General features: G+C 25.8%; 5 protein-coding genes across 5 annotated transcripts; all 5 read left to right on the top strand.

The window, feature by feature from the left end:
- Positions 1-10,563: 10,563 nt before the first annotated feature.
- OCT59_006109 (uncharacterized protein) lies at positions 10,564-11,546 on the top strand (the record flags this gene model as incomplete). The annotated part of the gene is made up of 3 exons (XM_066141044.1): positions 10,564-10,606; positions 10,809-11,045; positions 11,494-11,546. The coding sequence occupies 3 exons, from the start codon at positions 10,564-10,566 to the stop codon at positions 11,544-11,546; spliced, it is 333 nt and encodes a 110-aa protein (XP_065997876.1).
- Positions 11,547-12,707: 1,161 nt separating this feature from the next.
- OCT59_006110 (uncharacterized protein) lies at positions 12,708-13,241 on the top strand (the record flags this gene model as incomplete). The annotated part of the gene is made up of 1 exon (XM_066141045.1): positions 12,708-13,241. The coding sequence occupies one exon, from the start codon at positions 12,708-12,710 to the stop codon at positions 13,239-13,241; it is 534 nt and encodes a 177-aa protein (XP_065997877.1).
- A 1,357-nt stretch (positions 13,242-14,598) lies between these two features.
- OCT59_006111 (uncharacterized protein) lies at positions 14,599-15,619 on the top strand (the record flags this gene model as incomplete). The annotated part of the gene is made up of 5 exons (XM_066141046.1): positions 14,599-14,756; positions 14,867-14,944; positions 15,195-15,296; positions 15,374-15,477; positions 15,585-15,619. 5 exons carry the CDS (start codon positions 14,599-14,601, stop codon positions 15,617-15,619), a joined length of 477 nt encoding a protein of 158 aa, XP_065997878.1.
- Positions 15,620-18,109: 2,490 nt separating this feature from the next.
- On the top strand, positions 18,110-20,036 carry OCT59_006112 (uncharacterized protein; the record flags this gene model as incomplete). Its single annotated transcript, XM_066141047.1, has 2 exons — positions 18,110-19,580; positions 20,020-20,036. 2 exons carry the CDS (start codon positions 18,110-18,112, stop codon positions 20,034-20,036), a joined length of 1,488 nt encoding a protein of 495 aa, XP_065997879.1.
- Positions 20,037-20,634: 598 nt separating this feature from the next.
- Positions 20,635-20,916, top strand: OCT59_006113 (uncharacterized protein; the record flags this gene model as incomplete). The annotated part of the gene is made up of 1 exon (XM_066141048.1): positions 20,635-20,916. The coding sequence occupies one exon, from the start codon at positions 20,635-20,637 to the stop codon at positions 20,914-20,916; it is 282 nt and encodes a 93-aa protein (XP_065997880.1).
- Between the last annotated feature and the right edge of the window lie 861 nt (positions 20,917-21,777).

Genomic DNA, 21,777 nt, shown 5'->3' on the forward strand with positions numbered 1-21,777 from the left:
TTAATTAGTATGCCTTTGTGTACGTGTACTCACTGTAAAGCTTTAACAAATGGTATTGGAAAAGAAATTTATAGAACAACAGTAATTCGTCATATGAAAAAAGAACAAGAGGAGCAAGAACTAGAAAATGCATACCAAAGTCTTCATTCTGAAGAAAATTATTTTGAAGAAAATGAAGAAAATGAAGAAGAAAACTCATATGAAGAACGCTCATCTCCTATGGAAATATCAGAAATATCTGACAATGAAGAAATTCTTATAGAGGAAGAAAATCTTACTACCTTACATAATGATGAGGCTTCTATAGAAATTCTCTCCAGTTTTCAAGATGAGGATGAGGAAATTGATGATTACTATCATGAAAGCGATGACTTAAACCATTATGATTCTCAAAGTGAATTAGAGTTTGATACCTCTGATGATAAAGAAGGTGAATTTCGAAATAATTATAATAATATTTTAAATTAGTAATTTACCAACTTTTTTTAGATAATACGACTTTTTCTAATGAATTGTTCGAAGGATTAAGGCTTTTATATGTGAAATCGAATTTTAATTTTTCTGAAGCAGCATTTAATAATATATATAAAGCCTTCAATAGAAATAAAATAAGTTTTAATAAAGTAAAAAGAAAGCTTGGTTCAATAGTAGGAATTGAACCAAAAATATACGATATGTGCGTTAATTCATGTTGTGCATTCGTAGGAATTTTAGAAAATGAAATAAAATGTAAATTTTGTAAGGAGGATCGATATTATAGTAATGGTAAAGCGAGAAAAAATCTACCTTTTATTTCTATAATTGAGCATTTAAAGCTTCAATTTAAAAACCCTGAAAGATCTAAAGAACTATTATATAGGCACAATTATACTTGTAATAAAGGAGAATTTGCTCATAATAACATAGGTGACATCTTTGATGGACAGATTTATCAAGAATTATTAAATGACGAATATTTTCCCGATCCAAGAGACATCGCATTTACTGCTTCTTGCGACGGCTACCAAATATTTCGTCAAAAGACCGATGATTGTTGGGTGTTCCTGTTTCTAAATAATAATTTACCTCAAGAATTAAGAGTAAAGAAAGAAAATTTAATGGTAACTTTAATAATCCCGGGGCCAAAACAACCTCAAGATTTTAATTCATTTCTCTATCCATTAATTCAAGAAATGAAATCCTTACAAGGTATATTTTAAATAAATGGTACGTAATAAATGTAATATTTATTAATAATATTTTTAATATTTACAGATGGAATCTCTTGTTACGATGGTAACAAAGAGGAACAGTTTACTCTACGTGCTCACATTCTGGCTTGGACTGGCGATATCCCTGCCCTTTCAAAGGTTCTATGTTTAACAGGACATAATTCATACTCAGGTTGCAGATTTTGTAATCTTCGAGGGACTTTAAATGAAACGAATAGACATGTGTATTATCCATTGCAACAAAATATTAATCCTAAACGATTACCAATTTGAACACATGATGAAATACTGAATAGCACAAATCAAATAGAACGTCTGGAGGGAGATCGTAGAGAAACTTATATACGTGACTGCGGTTGGTCCAATATTTTAAAATAAAAATAAATTCTTAGTAATTAATATTAATATATTTTCTCAATTTTAAAAATTTTTTGTTTAATAAAAAAAATTAGGAATTAAAGGAAAGAGTATTTTATTTGAGTTATCTTCTATAAATTTTCCATGTTCATTTCCAGTAGATATAATGCACCTTTTTTTTGAAAATGTTGCACCCCATATGTTTCGACATTGGATAGGAAAATTCTATCCAAAAAATAATGAATGGAACTCAAATGAATATACAATAAGTTCTAAAACATGGGTTGAAATTGGTGAAATCATGGAACGAAGTAGATCTCATATGCTACCTGATATTGGACGTCCTCCACGCAATATCGTTAAACATTCAGCTGGGTTTAAAGCTGTAGAGTGGGCTAATTGGATCATTTTATTCTCTTTACCATTACTAAAAGGGCAATTGCCGCAAAGGTAATAAAAAAAATCAAATTGTTGGCAGATAAAATAATAAAAAGTCTGCTGATAACATTATTTAACTTAAAATAATAGTAACCTCTTAGGATGGTCAAGATTTGTTGAAGTTGTCAAGTTATGCATTCAACCTCTAATAGAATTTGAAGAGCTAGATTTAATTCAAAATTTATTAATAGAATTTTACAATCATTATGCAAAGTAATTTTCTTATGAAATTTATATATGCCTTTTTCTTTAAACGATATTTTTATTGATCGCGTGAATTTTTTTGTGCAATAGTTCATATGGCATTGGAGGAGAAAGATTACCGGCATTTTTAATTTCTTTTCATTATTTATTACATGTAATAGATTCGATTGAAGACTTTGGTCCTTGTCGTGGATTTTGGCAGTTTCCGATGGAGAGGTTTTGTGGAATGTTAATTCCACTTGTTAGCTCTCGAAAACTACCATATGTGAATTTGTTTAATAATGTGTTGATGCAAGAAAGATTTAAGTATCTGCAACTTTTACCAATATATAATGAAAAAGTTTTTTCCAATTTTAAAGAAAAAGAAAAAAAAACATGGCCGGTGCATAGAGTATATTCTAATGAATTATATGTTCACGAATACGAATTTTATTCACCATTTGTTAATTGTGTATTAACAAAAAATAAAGTCATAAAGTTAAAGCAATGTTATGCAGCTATATTTCAAAAGAATACTAGCGAAATTACGGTGATTTTATATTATAACTCACATAATAATATGTATAAGAATATTCTTTTTTAAAAAAAATAATATATAATTTTTTTTATATAGAACATTAAAGAAAACTATGCTAAGTATGGAAAACTTCGTACAAAGGATGGTAACATTATATCATCTAAGTGGTGGAAAAAAGAAAATGATAGTAGTCGAAATAATTTTTGCGTCGCTGTAAGAAATAAATATATTAATTATTATTATTGTTTCATTATATATTCAAAATTCAAAATATTAATAAGATAATTTTATTATATAGATTAATTTAACTGTTGACTTACAAGAAAAAAATTACCGTGCTCCTCTAAATTTGAGAGAAGAAGAAATTTTTGGACAAATTGAATATTTTATGGTTCATGAATTTCAAAATCAAGAGCGAATGTTTGCATATATTCGAAAAATCAAAAAATTAGAGAAAAATAGTAGTGTGAATTTAAAATTTTTTGATAGTTTTGGTCCTTTACAATATGTGGAAGTAATTGGTATTGATAGAAATGTCGGATTTTTTGAAGTACTCCTTGAAAAAAAAAAATATTATTATATAATAGATAAATATGAAAATTGGTAATAAAAATCTTTACCTTGAAAATTCATATTATTAATTCTCTAATAAATAAGAAATATTTGCTTAAATTTTTTTTTCTTTGAATTTACATAAATAAGAAATTCTCGCGAATTTTTCTTAGTGATCATGATTTTAGTTTACTAATCGGTCTTTAAACTTTAAAATAAGCAGTATCAAGAAAAATTCGCGAGAATTTTTCTTGAAATCGTGATTTCAGTTTGCTAATCGGTCTTTAAACTTTAAAATAAGCAGCATCAAGAAAAATTCGTGAGAATTTTTCTTAAAAAATCGTGATTTCAATTTATTTAAACTTTAAAAATAAGCGGTATCAAGAAAAATTCGTGAGAATTTTTCTTGAAATCATGATTTCAGTTTGCTAATCGGTCTTTAAACTTTAAAATAAGCAGTATCAAGAAAAATTCGTGAGAATTTTTCTAGAAATCGTGATTTTTAGTTTACCGTATACGGAATTTAATACGGAATTTATAAAAACGTATATCAAATATATATAAAACATATCATTTCCATATACAGATTTCTTATAGTTTGAACTTAAAATAAAAATTCAATGATATTAAGGAAAATACTCGCGAATTTTTCTTAAATTAAGCAGTAGATCAGTTGAACCTTAAAAAATAAGCGGTATTAAGGAAAATTCTCGCGAATTTTTCTTAAATTAAGCAGATGTAGATCGGACTTTGAACATTAAAATTAAGCAGTATTTTGCGCTTTAAAGATTAAATACTATTAAGAAAATTTCGCGCAAATTTTTATTGATGATCGTAATTTAAATTGGACGTTAAAAATAAGCAGTAATAAGAAAATTTTACTGATCAGGGTTTGTACTTTAAAAAAAATTTATTAAGGAAATTGTCCCGAATTTTTATTAATGAATGCGATGTGGTATATGACGAAAGATCATATTCATGCCTTTCGAGCGTGTTTTTTCTTTAAAATATTTTTCGGTGACATATTGTATCTGTTTAAATATTATGGAATTGAATTTTTTACCATTTTTATATTGGCGTCCATGTAACAAGAAGGGTTTAAGTTGATTCGAAAAATCTTCCTGATTTAAAATACTATGCGATAGTCTATTCTATCGTTTCACTTGATTTGGCATTCGTTCGATATCAAATCGCAATTTGGAATATTCTTTATAATATACCCGTTTTGGTGAGTGTCACTGAGTGATCGTAAGCAATATTAGCAGGATTTTCCATAACCTTCATTTTTTCTGTATGGTATTTTCGTAGTGTGACTTTATAACTGACATCTAACCTACTGGAGTGTATTCTTTTAAGTTGGGCGTGGGGTCTACCGTATGTAGGGTTGACAACGCCGTATCTAGTATAAAGTTGTAAAGTTAATAAAAACAATAAAAACAAATACAATATCCAGTACAACTATAGAAAATACGTTATAAACGTATGAATTTAATATAGTATACACAGTCTTTAGAATAATACATTATATACGTATGGATTAAATATACCGTATCCTTCATTTATAATATTTTTTGCGAACAGTATACAAAATACTGATATACAGTAGAAATAGTATACGTTTCAAACGTATGAATTTAGATACCGTATTACACAGTATGTTTACCGTATACTTTATTGTATTTTTTGCTAAACACATTTTGCGAACAGTATACATTATACTGTTATACAGTATATAAAAATACGAACCGTATCAAAGATACATGTATACAGTGTAAAAACCGTATGCATATTTTTTATAGGGTAGAAAAAATACATATTTTACATATTAATTATCTAAACTATTAAAGACTTTTTGCCAGTCTTTCATTTGTAATCAAATTGTATTTCAAAAACATGCATTGATTATGTCTTTTATGTTAAATTTTGTTTATTCATACTAGTTCTTATGTTAGAGGACAGTGATATAATTTGGTTATACAAGTCCAAATTCAAAAAAGATCTGAAAGAGTTGCCTAAAAAAAAGTGCAGAATGCTAACAAACATTTTGTTAAAAACATTAAAAACATTAAAAATAACTAAAAAGAAATCAATACTTCACCAAGATGTCATGCGTCCAGTGCAGGCCATACTTTGAATTCAATATTTTTAAGAACACCTTTACCTAAAAAGAGAAAAAAATAAAATGTTAATAAAAAGTAAAGAAAAAACCTTATTTTTTACTTGCTAAAATCCATGTTCAAAGAGACTTCCCAGCATTCCCCATCAGAAATCCCACATATTCTCCAGCTGTCTAAAAAAAAAAAGGTAGAATTAGCAATTATTTCAATAAAAAAAAGAATAAATTAAAAAAAGAGACCAATTTCTACCAATCTATGCAAAATAACAACAATGAAACCTACCACTTTTGAATTGTTTTCACCATTCATATAGAGATCTCATTCATCTAGGCCTGTCTAATAAAGAAGAATTTGTTGAAAGAAACAAATTAAAAAAAATGTGACTGAACCACAAAAATCCTATGCGTTTTTGACACTCTTGGTTTAATCAGTTAGTTTGTTAGGAATTGTGATACTCTTGATCTTCTTTATTACACATGATTTCATCTAGAAGGCAATATGTTAGCAATGTTTCATTAAAAAAAATTAAAAACAATTAAACAAAAGTTGATTCTTTACTGAGATTCCATGCATTCAGACTCAAAAATAAGCTGTATAAAAATAAGATAAAAATGAAGCATTAGTAGCCATTTCATCAAAAGAAATGATTCAAAAGAAAAATTTACTAAAATCTGGCATTCAAAGACCTGATACTTCCTAAAAATTTTGAGCTGATCCATAAAAAAATAATTATTATTATAGTTTTTGAAAAAAAATTGCCTGGAGTAAAATTAATTTTCTCACATTATAACCTGAAGAAAAGTCGCCTAAAAAAGAGATAACCTAAAACATTAATAAATGTTTCACACCCCACTTATCAAAATTATCAAAATTCATGTAGAATAGAGCCTTTACCATATACTTTGATACCCAATAAGCCATCTAAAAAAAAGAGAAATAAAATGTAACTTTAATAGACATCTTGTTAAAAAAATAGAGAAAAAATACACTTATTTAAACTATTGAAATGTTGCCTAAAAAGAAAAAAAGAATCATTAACAATTAATGATTTGAAATGGCATTTTGTTGACACACAAAAAGAATAAGAGGATAGATAGGATGAGGAAAATAGGAAAGGAAAAGGACAAGAGAAAGGAGAAGAGAAAGAACAAGTGGAAGGGAGAGGGGAAAACTGAGTAGAAGTAAAGCGAGAATTAAAAGAATGGATAAAGAGAAGAGAAAAGATTTCATTAAAATTGAAAGTTTAAAAAAGTATCTTATCTTGAAGTATAGTTACAGTGAATAAAAAAAGTTTAAAAAAGATTATTTTTTAGTAAAAAGTTGAATTGCAGTTATTATTAATATTACATAATACATGTGATACATAATTTATAAAAATAAGGCCCAGAAATTATACGTTATCTTAATATAATTTATAAAAAACAAATATCAGGTGGAATTATATATATGTAGTGTTGCCTTCAATCTGCCAATCTGTGGATTTATCCAATTCGAAACCATCAGGATTGGATTCAGATGAAGATACAAATGATTTGTCATCTGCTATTTCTGTTGTAATGCCAGAATCATCCAGTAAGTTTATATTTAGTCTAAGTGTATAAATTTTATTGTTATTTTTAGAAGTCTGTCACATGAGTATAACTGGACATATAAAATGATCATTAATGTTTATTAAATGAGGCTTATGAATTATTTGGGGCTTAGAAAATGCCAAGATACGAGATAAATTAGAATGAAAAGTTGAATTAGGAAAATTAATAGAAATAATATATTAAAAAAACAGATGATAGATAATCATAGATTTATGATTTATTATAAATAGAGGGCAGATTCAATATAAGTGCAGTAGAATTCTTTTGAATTCTCATATGCGAAATTATTATAATATTGTTATATTATACTTTTATTATATATTATTATTAAATTAAGGAATACTTTGTTAATGTCTTAACGTGGCAAGGACCCATACCATGTTATACTGTATATAAATCTGGATCTGATCATCTGTTAATAATAGATCGGTCATCCAGATTTTTATATTAAAATTCATTCAGATGGATTCCATTTATTTATGGACTGGATTACTGTAAACGTATATATACATATGTAAATTTAGTACAGGCTGAAATTCATTTCAAATAATGAGTTAAATTTTTTCCCTCATAAAGTAGTTAAATATCATTAAAAAAATATGCAAATTTAAGTTATTCAAATTTTTATCTCAGTCAAGTAATAATGTTCCTTAAAAAGAATATGCAAATTTAAATTATTTAAGTTTCATATAAAGTCCCTATAAAGTAGTTAATTTGCATTCAAATATTATTTAATTAATTTTTTTGACTAATTTTCAATTTATATTACTACTTTTTAAGGTCCATATGATAATTTTTTACGATTGAAAATATTTATTACTTAAATTCATTTGATTATTTTGCGAAATCATCACAAAATTTATCATCACATGATCAATTCAAAATTGATGCAATTGAGTACTAACTGCTTGGTAGCAAATCAACAGGTTTCTGCAAAGTAGTTCCTTTTGATGCCCAATCATTACAGGTTCAACCTGTTTCACTTATTTTTGCCGTAATAAGGTATGATATAAGGAATTTCTCTTCTTTTTGACAAAATTAATTTTATTTTACACTTTTAGGGATTGCTTCGTTAGTTTAATTTTATTAAAGACCTTGACTGATGAAAGCTTATGAAATTATTTAAATAAGATGAAGACTTGAATTAAATATGTTTATATTGGGTTTGATTTACGTTTATTTATTTGTTATTATAAAAAAATTTTTTATTGAATGTATATTCACAGACTTAGATAACAAATATTTTGAATTAATAATACTAGTATTTACATACAAAAGTTAAAACTAAAATTCTAAATTAAATCTTATTAACTTACCTGATAAGTTACAATAAAGAAACAATTACATATAAGATGAATAAAAAACTAATTTTACGAAAACTAATACTTTATATTTTTATTTATATACATCTGAAATATTCAATGATTTTAAAAATTAACCTTAGTTCTTCTTTTATTTAAATGAATAATTTTTCTATAATTTTCTATAATTACGCAGATAGAAGTATAAATCAGAATAAAAGAAATTTTGGTAAAGTTTAGATTACCCGCTATCCCTCCCATATAAATGATTATACAGTATATATATTTGAATTGTGCAACACGAAGTCTGCGCCCTTAGTTAAAATAGTAATGTGCGCGTGCCTTATTTTTTTTTTGCTAATGAGATAATGTTAACGAAAAAAAAAATTTTTTAATTATTTTTTTCGTTTCTTAATCAAATACCGAAAAATTTTTTTTAGCATTTTTAATACTGAGAAAGGTTTTTTTTATAATTTATTTTTTAAAACCAAAAAAATTTTTTTAATTAGTATTTTAATTATTTTGTTGTCGAACTTGATGTCATCATGTGTTAAATACCACATGACAAAAGATATTAATCGCATGAGATATAGCAAATTAATTTATTGATGATGAGAGTTGTATGTCCTGAGGATGATAATTAATACATAAAATATTTCATGTATTAAATGTATTAAATGGAAAGTATATATTTACAGTATTAAATTAATATAATAATTAATAATATAATTTCAATCATCTTTTTGTTCTTTTGCGTCAGAAAATAATTTTTTTTAGATTTCGAGACATTGATCAACAGACTTATGATCATCAGACTAGACAAGCTTTTTTATCAGTAAATGAATACAATGTTCTAAGAATTTTTTTTTTCTTTTTGATAAGGGATTGGATTGATCCGTATTTTTTTTCACAACTGTTATAAAATGTTATTATATAATTTTTTTTAGTTTCTTATTGTTGACTTTCAATTGCGTAACAAACTCCTAGGGCGTTTAAAATAAAGAAACAAAGTATTACTTTTCTAAGCATAACAATCAATGACTAAATTACAGTCGGTCGCACAGTACATTGGAAGATGTAAACATAATTTTTGAAGGCGGGCGTATTGTTTTAAAAGAAACTTAACTAAAGACTGCAGATATCATCAAAGAAAGGTTTTATTTTGGTTTACCGGTAGATTAATCTGTCTTTAGTTAGATAAATGTCTTAGATAGACTTCAAAAATCATTGGATTTTCAGCAATCTTACTTTTCCTCGAATTTGTAGTCTAAGTAGTTGTATTTATTTTTTTTAATTTATTGTGTGGAAGTGAGGTCATGCTTGAGGTGTGATAACATCACAGCGGGGGCAGCGTGGTAAAGAGGGTGGACTTGTTCAAACTCCAGATTTGTTTTATATTTGTATGTCCTTTACTATATAAATAAATAAAATCAATCGTTTTATCATTTGGAGAAAAAAAAATTGACTAAATTACAAAATTGGTAAGGTGCATCATGACTTTTTATATTAAAATCGAGCTTTCTTGATGATCATTTGATTGATTCTTTTTTTGCCCTTCAAATTCATTGAAATTTTAACAAAAGAATTTAAAATATGACGGAAAAGGCAGAAAAAGAAAATTTTTGTTTTGAACTTTTCTATTGCACACAGGTCACACACCTAATATTGCTACACGTGCGGAGCTGTTCCAATTTACGCAAATGCTTTGTTTACATTTAAAAGTGCTAAATGTTTTTGATGGTAAAGAAGTAGCTCATGTTATATATATATGAGGTACTGTACTCCGTTATAAAAAATTTTATACATTTGATTTTGATTTATGATTTTTTTTTACTAATCAAAAATAATTAATCAATTCTTCCTTTCTTTAAAAAAAGAGGATAGATAATTCATCATTATGTCGATTTATTTCACTTTTTTTTTACAAATAATATGCTGACTCTTATTTGTCGTAAAAAAAACAGAGATTGGCTTTGCTTGAAGGTGGAACTAACGCTATTTATACATCATCTGGATAGGCTGCACAATTCGTTGCCATATCAACGATTTTCTCAGTGAGTGATAATTTATTTCGATAAGTTGTTTATATGGTGTGGCTTACATTCAATTTGAGGTATTTTTTTTGTGAACTAAAATCTATCATTTATTTTTTTTTAAACGACGAATAGGTTACACTTCCAAAAATTGGAGATCAATGTCAAGTTCATTCAAGGTGATATCCCGGAAAAATTAGTTAAATTAATTGATGATAAACGAAAGCTGTATCTTAAATCTATGGAAAATCCAAATTTTAATATTCAAGATTTTGAAGCAATTTGTAAGATTGCATATGATATGGGAATACGGTACTGGCAGTACTGGCAAGTAAGAGATGAGAATTTTTTTATATTATTGATTATGTATATACTGTATATCTTATTGGACCAATTGAACATGGTGCAGATATTGTCGTTCACAGTATGTTTATGATCAACTCTTGATTAAGCATCATCTTGAAATGACCATTTGTTAATCGTTAGGCGTAACGAAATGGATCGGAGGCCATGGAATAACAATAGGTGAATACTTGATGGAGGCAAATTTTCATGGAATAATGAAAGATTCCAATTTTACTAATCCAAGTCCTGACTGCCATGGGTTAATTTATTGGGATACATTTGGGTATAATGCCTTTACTATAAAAGCACGTTCAGAAATTATGCGTAATATAGATGAACCATGTCAAAATCCTATTGAATCATTTTTATTAATACAAGGTTTTGAAACTTTATCATTACTAGGAAAACGGAAACTGTTAAAGCCCGTTACGCCCATTTACTCAGTATCTTTTTTATTAAAAAAAAAAATTAATTATGAAAAATAAAAATACGTAACACCAAATAAAATAAGAAATCATCAGTGAAACAAGTACATAATCAAAAAAGGGAAAAGCAGGGGTAATTAATGAGGCGACGTCAGTGGATGGAAGGAAAATTTCATGGGTTAACACAAAAATTGTTAAGTTCGCTCGTTATAAGTACTCTACAATAGAAAGTCCTTCGCTACGTTCCGGACAAAGAGTTCAGAGACAAGCCAAAAATACTTTAGAAATAATCAAAAGACGATGTCCTATGGGATTCATTTCCAGGACGTGAATCACATCCTTATCATGAAAATGCAATATGCGGAATGTTTTTGGATACATTTTTGCTTTTGTTGTTAAAGGTGATGCTAATGTTGGAGCCGCATTAATTGATGCTTTACAACTTACAAGGTAAGGCTAAGGCTAAACCAACTTAATTGATTTTTTTTATTCACATGAAAAATTTATTATTATTATTATATGTCATTTTGCAAATGTGGGAGCGAGATGCAAAAACTCTCGTGATACATCCTGCTTCAATGACACATCAATATATACAATTAACAGACGAAGAGCAATTATTTGCAGGAGTGGAATAAAGAGATGATACGTGTCTCTGTTAGCTGTGAACATATTGATGTTATTATTAAAGAAGACTTTACAAATTAAAGAAATCAAAATAATATTCTTGACTTTATTCACGTAATTTTATTTCACGCTCAAATAATTTTTTATTTTACATCTAGATTAAAGAACGTCATTATTATTATAATATTTTTTTTTTTAATGGAGAATGTGAGTTAAAGATATGAATTCATCATTTATAATAGACTTAAAACAATTTATTGAAAATAAAGATTATTTTTGAATCATTATACACTGGAATAATAGTAATATGTGAATATAATTGTTTAGAGTAGTTTTTACAATTAACTGCACGTAAAGAACAAAAAAAAAATATTTGAAACCATAATAAGATGAAAAAAGTCGTACAATACCTTGTAATTATTCAATGAACTCTTTTTTTATTCATCTAAAAAAAAAATTTTACTATATTTAGTTGTTCATTGTAATAAGCTTTAAAATGATTATACAAAAGTAATTACGCCTCAGTTTGTCGTACAAAATTATTTTTATATTTTATATCATGCAAAAGAAAACTTTTTTTTCCATTGTCATACAAGTAATTGCTTCACTTTTTTTCCGTTTCCTTTCTCGTTAATTTATACTTTCCATCATTATCTTCTATGCTGAAATGTTTAATAATTACGCCAAATATTTAAAGATGTTTCTACTAGTTGGTCATATGAATCACAAATAAGTAAAAATAATAAAGTCAGATGTATTAATTGTATTTCATTATGCATTTACTCCGATAAAGTACTAATTTTTAAATTGACTTTTCCATAATTATGGTAAATTCTTAAGATTCCATGAGAAAATCTAGAAATACTTTCCGTATCACCAACAAACGAGGTCAAACTCCTGATAATGTATAATTCAGATATAAATAAACCCAAATTTTCCAAATTCTTTATCTTATCCTTGTTTATAACATATATTAATTATTAATAAAATGGAAATTGTAAATACAAATGATGAAAATTCTTTTGACCCAATTCCAAGATTAAAATCTAGTCCTATACCGATTAAATTTATTTCTTTTAATAGTAATGATGAAAATTGTATTTATTGTGGAGAAAAATATATTGAGCCGCTTTTTTGTTCTTGGCAAAGATATTGCAAAAAATGTTTATCACGTTATATTAATGATATAACTGATAAAAATATTTATTTGGATGTATACTACACAATGGATTTGGAATGCAGTGAGCATGAAATAAGTAGAACAAAAGTAGTGCCACAAAGTATTCAAGAATGCTGTAGAAATTGTGTGATAATTCTATGTTTTAAACGAATACATGGATATTATAAAAACATGTATGATGGTGATTATAGTTTCTTTCATTATAATTATTATAAATCTGATAAAAACACTTCATACAATATGGTGATTGAAATTGAAAGGAATTGTAAATTATGTGAAAAGTCATTATATCAAGGAACAAATGATCAGATTATGAGGAAATCTAAATTATGCTCAGATTGATATATAATTTTTTCTGAATTGACAGAATCAACCTTGGTTAAAAAGCAAATTTCAATTCTTTACTTACCATGGTGGCATAATAATTCTTCGTGTGATATTTGTAAATCAGAGTTAACACTTACATCAGACTGTCAAAAGTATTGTGCGGATTGTTTTATACTTTATGTGGGATGCAGATATTGTTTAACAACAAACATTTTTTTTGGACCTACGGATCAATCCCAATGTAAAAAATGCAAAAAAATATCGCCCATAAATAGTGATTTTGATGATTTTCTTTTAAATAATAATCTTATAACACTCAATAAACTAGATTATGATTATTTAAAATTAGCTAAATTTGAAGTTATAGTAAAAAACATTAATGAATATTTTGTACCACGGGACATAATAGATTTTATATTTTAAAAAAAAAACAAGCAAAGCGATGTAAGTGGATACCATATTCTCAATTTAAAGATGTAAAAGAAATGACAAAGGGAGGATATGGTATTATTTATAAAGCAACTTGGTCAAGTAAAAGTGAAACTGTCGTCTTAAAAAGATTTAAAAATTCGAAATATTTCTTAAATGAGGTAAAATTTTTCTTATATAACTTCTTTTAAATAAACTTAATCTTTAATTTAAATTAATTTTTAAACTTAAATAGATAAAATCAATTAAGTGTTTTAAAGGCAAAAAGAGTCGTATAATTGAAACTTATGGCTTTACAAAAGATCCTGAATTAGAGGATTATATATAAGTTATGAAATATGCATCAGGAGGAGATTTACATAAGCATTTGCAGGAGAATTTTGCAAGGATTACATGGAATAAAGAAAATTATATATTTTACATCAAATTTCAATGGGTATTTATATTTTATATCTTTATTAATTATATTCCTTAAATTTGGGGTACTATTAATTTTTTATATTTTAGACTTGAAACTATTCATAATAAAAAATTTATACATCGAGACTTTCATAGTGGAAACATATTGTATGATTTCAAAGATTCCATTTCTTACATTGATGTAATAGATCTAAATGATGAATGGAAAATTGGAGATCTAGGATTATAACAAGCTATAAATAGTAAATCATCAAATGATGAAATATATGGAGTAATACCTTATATTGCGCCGGAAATATTTAAAGGGTCTAAATTTTCTAAAGAAGCTGATATTTATAGTTTTGGTATGATTATGTGGGAACTTACAACAGGTTGTAAACCTTTTAATAATGTTAAACATAATATTCAACTTATTTATAAAATTCTTGATGGAGAACGACCTAAAATTACAGAAGATACACCAGAATGTTATGTTAATTTAATGAAAAGTTGTTGGGATTCTGATCCAAAAAAGAGACCTTCTATGGAAGTCATTCGTTTGACTGTTGGTAGGTGGGAATTTGAAAATGTAAATGAAAAAGAATTTAACCAAGCTGAGAAAGAAAAAAAGAAATTGATAGAATTAAAGAAGATTGGGCCGGAATTTGCTGAAAAAATGTCATCCAGAAGCTATTTATACAAGTAGGCTATTAAGTGCTTTAATTTCTAAATGTTCGTCCGCATATTCATCAACAATTTCATTTGGCAAGGTATTCAAAAAAAAATGTTGATTTTAATTTAAAATATTATAGTATAATTTACAAGAAAATGTTGTACTCTTTAGATGCTAATTATATCTCTGAACTAGAGAGTAATATAGACACTAAAAGGTATTTAAACTAGCTAAAAAACTTTTTTGTTTTTAAATGATATGACAAATTATTCGAATTTCTGATCTATTCGTTTAGTTTGTCATCACAAAATTTAAATGCTACAATTCAAAATTTTTCAACTACTTTAAATTCTAGTAATTATATCTCAGAAGAATTAAAGCTTGATATAGACACATAAAGGTATTTCAAATAACGAAAAAAATGTTTTTGAATGACAACTAATTATTTGAATTTATTTTTTAAATAGTTTATGGTCACAAAAATTAAATTCTGCAATTCAAAATTTTTCAATCTCTTCGGATTCTAATTATATTTCAACAGAATTAGAGCTTGATATAGACACTGAAAGGTATTTCAAATAACTAAAAAAAAAAAATATTTTTAAATGATAACTAATTATTTAAATTTTATAAATTTTTAACTTAGTTTCTTATCACAAAATTTAAATTCTACAATCCAAAAATTTTCAACCTCTCTAAAAAAGCGAGGAAATGAAGAATTTTTAAATGTTGATACTCATGATAATAATGGTTTATATTTATCTTGCTCGATATTATTTTATTTTAATTTTGTTTTAACGTTACATTAATATTTAATTTTTTGTTATTTAAATCAAATATAAAAATATTGTTTATAGGAAAACGTATTAAAACTAGTTTTAATTATCCATAAAACAATAGAAGAAAAATATTTATTTATTCTACAGATGCAAAGTATTAGAATTATTTAATAATTTTCATTAGGCTTTCTATCCCATTAATAAAAGAATAATGTACTAGCGAAATTAGAATCCAGATATAATAGTATTTTTTATGATTTAAATTTGCCAATTTTTTTTATTCTTTACCGATTATAATTTAATAATTATATATATTTTAATGAATAAATTGTCTATTTTTTTTTAATATTTGAAGTAATTGTATAATCAAATATATACTAATACTTGTTTCCTGGAAGTCACCTATTTTGGTAGATATGTAACTCAATACTAATGGTTTGAACGATGATCATACGTTGTCAACAACAACGTTTACTATTAGTTATAATTTAAAAAATGGATTATATGGACATTAAGCTTTTTAAGCTGACAATAAGTGCAATAGATAAATCACTATATCTTCAAACTATAATATCATGTAACTTAAATCTTTCACTTCATCTTTCAAACCAAACAAAGCCTTATTCCATAATAGCTAAATATTTAATTTTTTGCTTTTTCATAATATATTCTTTTATACAAGGTAAAATATCTTGACCTTCTATATTTTCGATCAACAATTTCTTAATAAAAGTACTATCTTGAATATTTTTTTAGAAATACTTCAAAATCAATTGCTTTAATATAATGGCTCAATTCTAAAAATTTTAATTTAGAAGGAAGGATTTGTCCTAAATTTTGTAATATGATTGAATTACATTCAATACTTGAATTGGATCCTACTATATTGATATTTATCAAAAGATAATTAAGACTGTGTTTTATACTTTTAGCCAAATTGAATATTGGATGAATGAACTGGTTATCAATGTCACGTAATTCAAGATATTTGATATCTTACGGTATTTCATAAAATCAAGAAAATGTTGCTTAAATAAAAGATTACTGCCAAATCCACCAAAATTTTCTAAATAATCACCAGATTTTGTAATAATAAATCTAATGATTCTTCATTCCAACTTAAAAATAAAGATTTTAATTTAAATTGTTTATTTAAATTAATAATTTGTTTAGTTAAATTATTTAAAGAAGAACAATAAGCAATATGAATAGATTCTAAAACATTTAATCAAATATTTTATCTAAATTGATTATATCTTTAAATTGTATTTAAAGTATTTGAACAATTAGAATTGCCTGATAATAATAATGATTTATACAAATAAAGATTACTGAAACCTAATAAAATTTTTAAAAGATTTTGTTGTAAATCAACTATTTGTGTCATACGATTTTTAGTTACCATATTTTCATTATTAAGCTTAATATAAAAGTTCAAATTTTTAATATTCTGAATGAAATTCGTATTTTGTAAGATTAACTCAAAAATATCATCAATATAAGAAATATAACTATATCATTATTGAACTCAATGTTAAATTATGTAATTTTACATCATTTTCGATAAATATTTCAAATAGTGGAGATTATTTCACATACGACTTATAGTTAATCCTGCCTCTTTAAAACTTTACAATTAAATATAATTTTTATTTACATCTTTTTATTATCACTAGTTTATTTTATAAATTATAGAATAATTATTAACATAGATAATTAGATATACGCTTGGGAAAAAGATTTTGTGTCGATTAAAAGTCCTTTTTGGAGTTGTTTGATCAACTTCGTTTAAGGTTACATTTTTAAACATTACAGATAAACGCCCTAATAGGCTATAATCAAAGTATAGTCCAGTTTTAAACTATTAAGATTCTGTTTCTGGATACAGCAAATTTAATTATATTTGATACATATCACATGATAAAGATTATTTCTCTGTTAAATTTTAAACATTTTAGTATTTCAATTAAACTATCCGATCATTATAATTGACAATTATAGTAAAAATATTTTAATAATTTTGACAAATAATCAAATATTATTGTGTTTGCGTTGATAAATATACAAATGCTGCATTCTGATTGGACAAATTTAGTCACATGTTCATTTGCACGTGTACCAATTTTATTTCTTACATTAACATTTTTTTTTTCCATTTATTATTTATTATGGTGATAAGTAACCATTTATTTATTGAGATTATCCAATTATATTACTTAAACAACTTCGTTATGTTTATTAGTACTCATCACTATCACTTATTACTCGTCACGTATCGATTTAATCACCTTCTGATCACGTAATTGTAACATAAGTGTTTATTTCGGTTAAAATAAATTGCGCAGTCCGATTGGTATTAATTTGGTAACATAAAATAATGGCGCACCAATAAATGTTGATGATAACCAAAAATATATGGAAATTTCTTATCACACAATGCAGATCTGTGCATCGGACAAAAGCGGACCGAAAAATTGATGTAACTTAAATATTCCTTTTAAACAACTCAAATCATAATACAAAAAAAATTTGTTTCACCTAAAAATTTCGTCCAAAAAAAAATAATATATTTTTTCCAGTAAAATAAATCTCTAAAATAACTAATGGAATTTAATAAATTAAGTATCTCAGACAAAGATACTGTCACAGTAAACACCAAAAATTGTTCATATTGCAATAAACCTTTTACCGAAGAATTATGGTGTAAAGAATGTATTAATTCATTAGAAAAATTAGCAGAAAATAATGATAAGGAAACAATGCTTAATTTAGCCAACTGTTATAAAAATGGAATAGGAACAGAAAAGAATTTAGAAAAAGCTTTTTATTGGTATCAAAAAGCAGCAGAAAATGGGAATGAAGAAGCAATGAATAGTTTAGCCAAATGTTATTTTAATGGAGAAGGAACAGAAAAGAATTTAGAAAAAGCATTTTATTGGTTTCAAAAAGCAGCAGAAAATGGTAATGAGCCTGCAATGTTTAATTTAGCTAATAGGTATAGAGATGGAGAAGGAATAGAAATGAACTTAGAAAAAGCATTTTATTGGTATAAGAAAGCAGCAGAAAATGGTGATGAAGAAGCAATGAATAATTTAGCCCTTCGTTATTACTATGGAGAGGGAACAGAAAAGAATTTAGAAAAAGCATTTTTTTGGTTTCAAAAAGCAGCAAAAAATAATGATAAAGAAGCAATATTTAATTTGGCTGCATGTTATAAATATGGAAATGGAACAGCAAAGAATTTAGAAAAAGCCTTTTATTGGTATCAAAAAGCAACAGAAAATGGGGATGAAGAAGCAATGTTTATTTTAGCCATATGTTATATGGATGGAGAAGGAACAGAAAAGAATTTAGAAAAAGTTTATTATTGGTATCAGAAAGCAGCAGAAAATGGTTGTAAAAAAGCAATGAATCATTTAGCCTTATGTTATGAAAGTGGAGAAGGAACAGAAAAGAATCTAGAAAAAGCTTTTTATTGGTATCAAAAAGCAGCAGAAAATGGTTGTGAAATAGCAATGCATAATTTAGCCTTATGCTATAAAAATGGAGAAGGAACAGAAAAGAATTTTGAAAAAGTTTGTTATTGGTTTCAAAAAGCAGCAGAAAATGGTTACATTGATGCAATGTATAATTTGGCTGTATATTATTTTAATGGAGAAGAAACAGAAAGGAATTTAGAAAAAGCCTTTTATTGGTATCAAAAAGCGGCAGAAAATGGATGTACTGATTCAATGAATAATTTAGCCAGATGTTATGATTATGGAGAAGGAACAGAAAAGAATTTAGAGAAAGCCTTTTATTGGTATCAAAAAGCGGCAGAAAATGGTAGTGCTGATGCAATGAATAATTTGGCTGATAGTTATCATTATGGAAAAGGAACAGAAATGGATTTTGAAGAAGCCTTTTATTGGTATCAAAAAGCGGCAGAAAATGGTAGTGCTGATGCAATGAATAATTTAGCTGATAGTTATGATTCTGGAGAAGGAATAGAAATAAATCTTGAAAAAGCTTTTTATTGGTATCAACAAGCAGAAGAAAGTGACAAAATGAGTCCTATAAAGGAAGTTAAAGACTGTAATGAATGCAAACAACAACATACTGAGTACCAGTGGTGCAAACAATGTAATACTGAACGAATTCAAAAAGATTTCTCAAAGTGGACTAGTAAAAATATATTTATTGATAAATTTATTCAAGAGGCACAGATTAGTGCTAAGAATAGTTATGAAATTTTAGAGTGGATACCTTATAATAAATTGACAAATATTAATTATTATGGTAAAGGAGGATTTAGTGAAATTCATAAAGCTATCTGGTCAGATGGACCTATTTACAGTTGGAATTCTGATGAACAACAATGGAATAGACAAGCAGAATATGAGGTTATTCTTAAAATACTTAATAATTCACCAAATTTAAATAATAAATTTCTGGATGAGGTATAGTACTTATATTTAATAAGCAAATTTTATTCTATTTTGCAAATATTTAATAATTTTTTATTATTTTATAGTGGAAATATCATTATAATTGCCAGAAAAAATCATTTTCAAAATTTATTCAAATCTTTGGAATTACTCAAGATCCAAATAATTTAAATTATATAATAGTAATGAGCTATGCGAAAAAAGGAAGTTTGAGAAAATGTTTGCCTGATATAGTTAAATTTAAGTGGCAAAACAAATTACAATTATTGAAAAAAATTGTATTAGGACTTAAAGTAATTCATGAATCAGATTTAACTCATGGCGATTTTCATGATGGTAATATATTAATGTCAGATGATTATAATGAGTTATTTATTATTGACTTGGGATTATGTAAACCTATAAGTGATTTACAAGATTCTGATGATAATGAAATTTACGGAATTTTGCCTTATATGGCGCCTGAAATATTAAGAAGAAATCCCTATACTAAAGCAAGTGATATTTATAGTTTTTCAATGATAATGTGGGAATTTACATCAGGTAATCCCCCACTTAATAATGAAGCACATGATCTTGAACTTAGCTTAAGTATTTGTGAAGGTAAACGTCCCAAAATTATGGAAAATACTCCAAAATGTTATATAGATTTAATGAAAAAATGTTGGGACCCAAATCCTTCCAATAGACCAACCATAATAATGCTTGAAAAAATCATATCTGATTGGGTTCAATGTATTAATAAATATTATGAAATAAACAGGGATGGAAAGTATAAACATGTAGTACCTGATGTTTATAATCAATTAAAAAATGATATGTTTGAATTTGTAAAGGCAAATGAAGCTAATTTAGTACAAGAGCAAGTAAATACTTCTATTATTCAATCTCATTCACAAGCATATTATACAAGTCGCAAGCTTAGTGAAATTTTAATTCAAGAAGATTCTCAAAGTTTTGATGATTGTAAAATCGAAGATTAATAATCCCATTATTAATCAGTACTGAATGGTTTAAAGCAAACTGAAATTATAATTAAATAGTAATTTCTACTTGATAGTTGGTTACTGTAAAGTTGTAAAATTTTATTTTTATATTTTTGATTTTTTTTTTGCCATTACAGATTAAATTTTTTATTTATCATTAGTTTTCTATAGTTATTATAAAGTTTTAGCTTGTTTAATGGTAAACTTTTAATTAGTTTTAGTTTAAGTATATATGTATTTTCATATATTAATTAAACATTATTTACTAAACGTTTTTATATATTAGCACGAGTCATTTCAATTTTGAATTACTAAAAAAGTCTTCTTTATAATGTTGTTAAGATCTTATGATATTCATTTCATATTTTATTACTAAATTCCATTTCCACCTACAATATATATATATATAAACTACTTGTTTGCATTATTTGTAAATTTTAAGTTAATAAAACCCCTATTTACTTTTTTTAAATTTTGTGACTATATTTTTTCACATTCAGCAGTTAGCGCTAATTTCATAAACTGAATTTTAATTAACATGATCGTATAAGATATAAAATTAACTCAGATAAAGTATAACATTCTTTCTTTATGCATTTCAAATTAAAACATATGTAGTCAAAGTATAAAATTTGATTGTGTGTAACAAATACGAGTAAAATGTTGAAAAATTATTATGGTAAAGATTTTATTATGCTTGTCTTTATAATAGTTTTTTAATTGCTTGTTAAATTTAATAATAGTCTAATATTTAAAAAAGATAAGTCTTAGGAATGGAACCTAATGATTACGAAACCATAACGATTATTACATAATTTTGGTAATGATCATATTATTCTACAAGTTGATAACAATTTT

The sequence above is a fragment of the Rhizophagus irregularis genome, chromosome 14 (assembly GCF_026210795.1).
Source record: "Rhizophagus irregularis chromosome 14, complete sequence".
Classification (NCBI taxonomy): Eukaryota; Fungi; Glomeromycota; class Glomeromycetes; order Glomerales; family Glomeraceae; genus Rhizophagus; species Rhizophagus irregularis.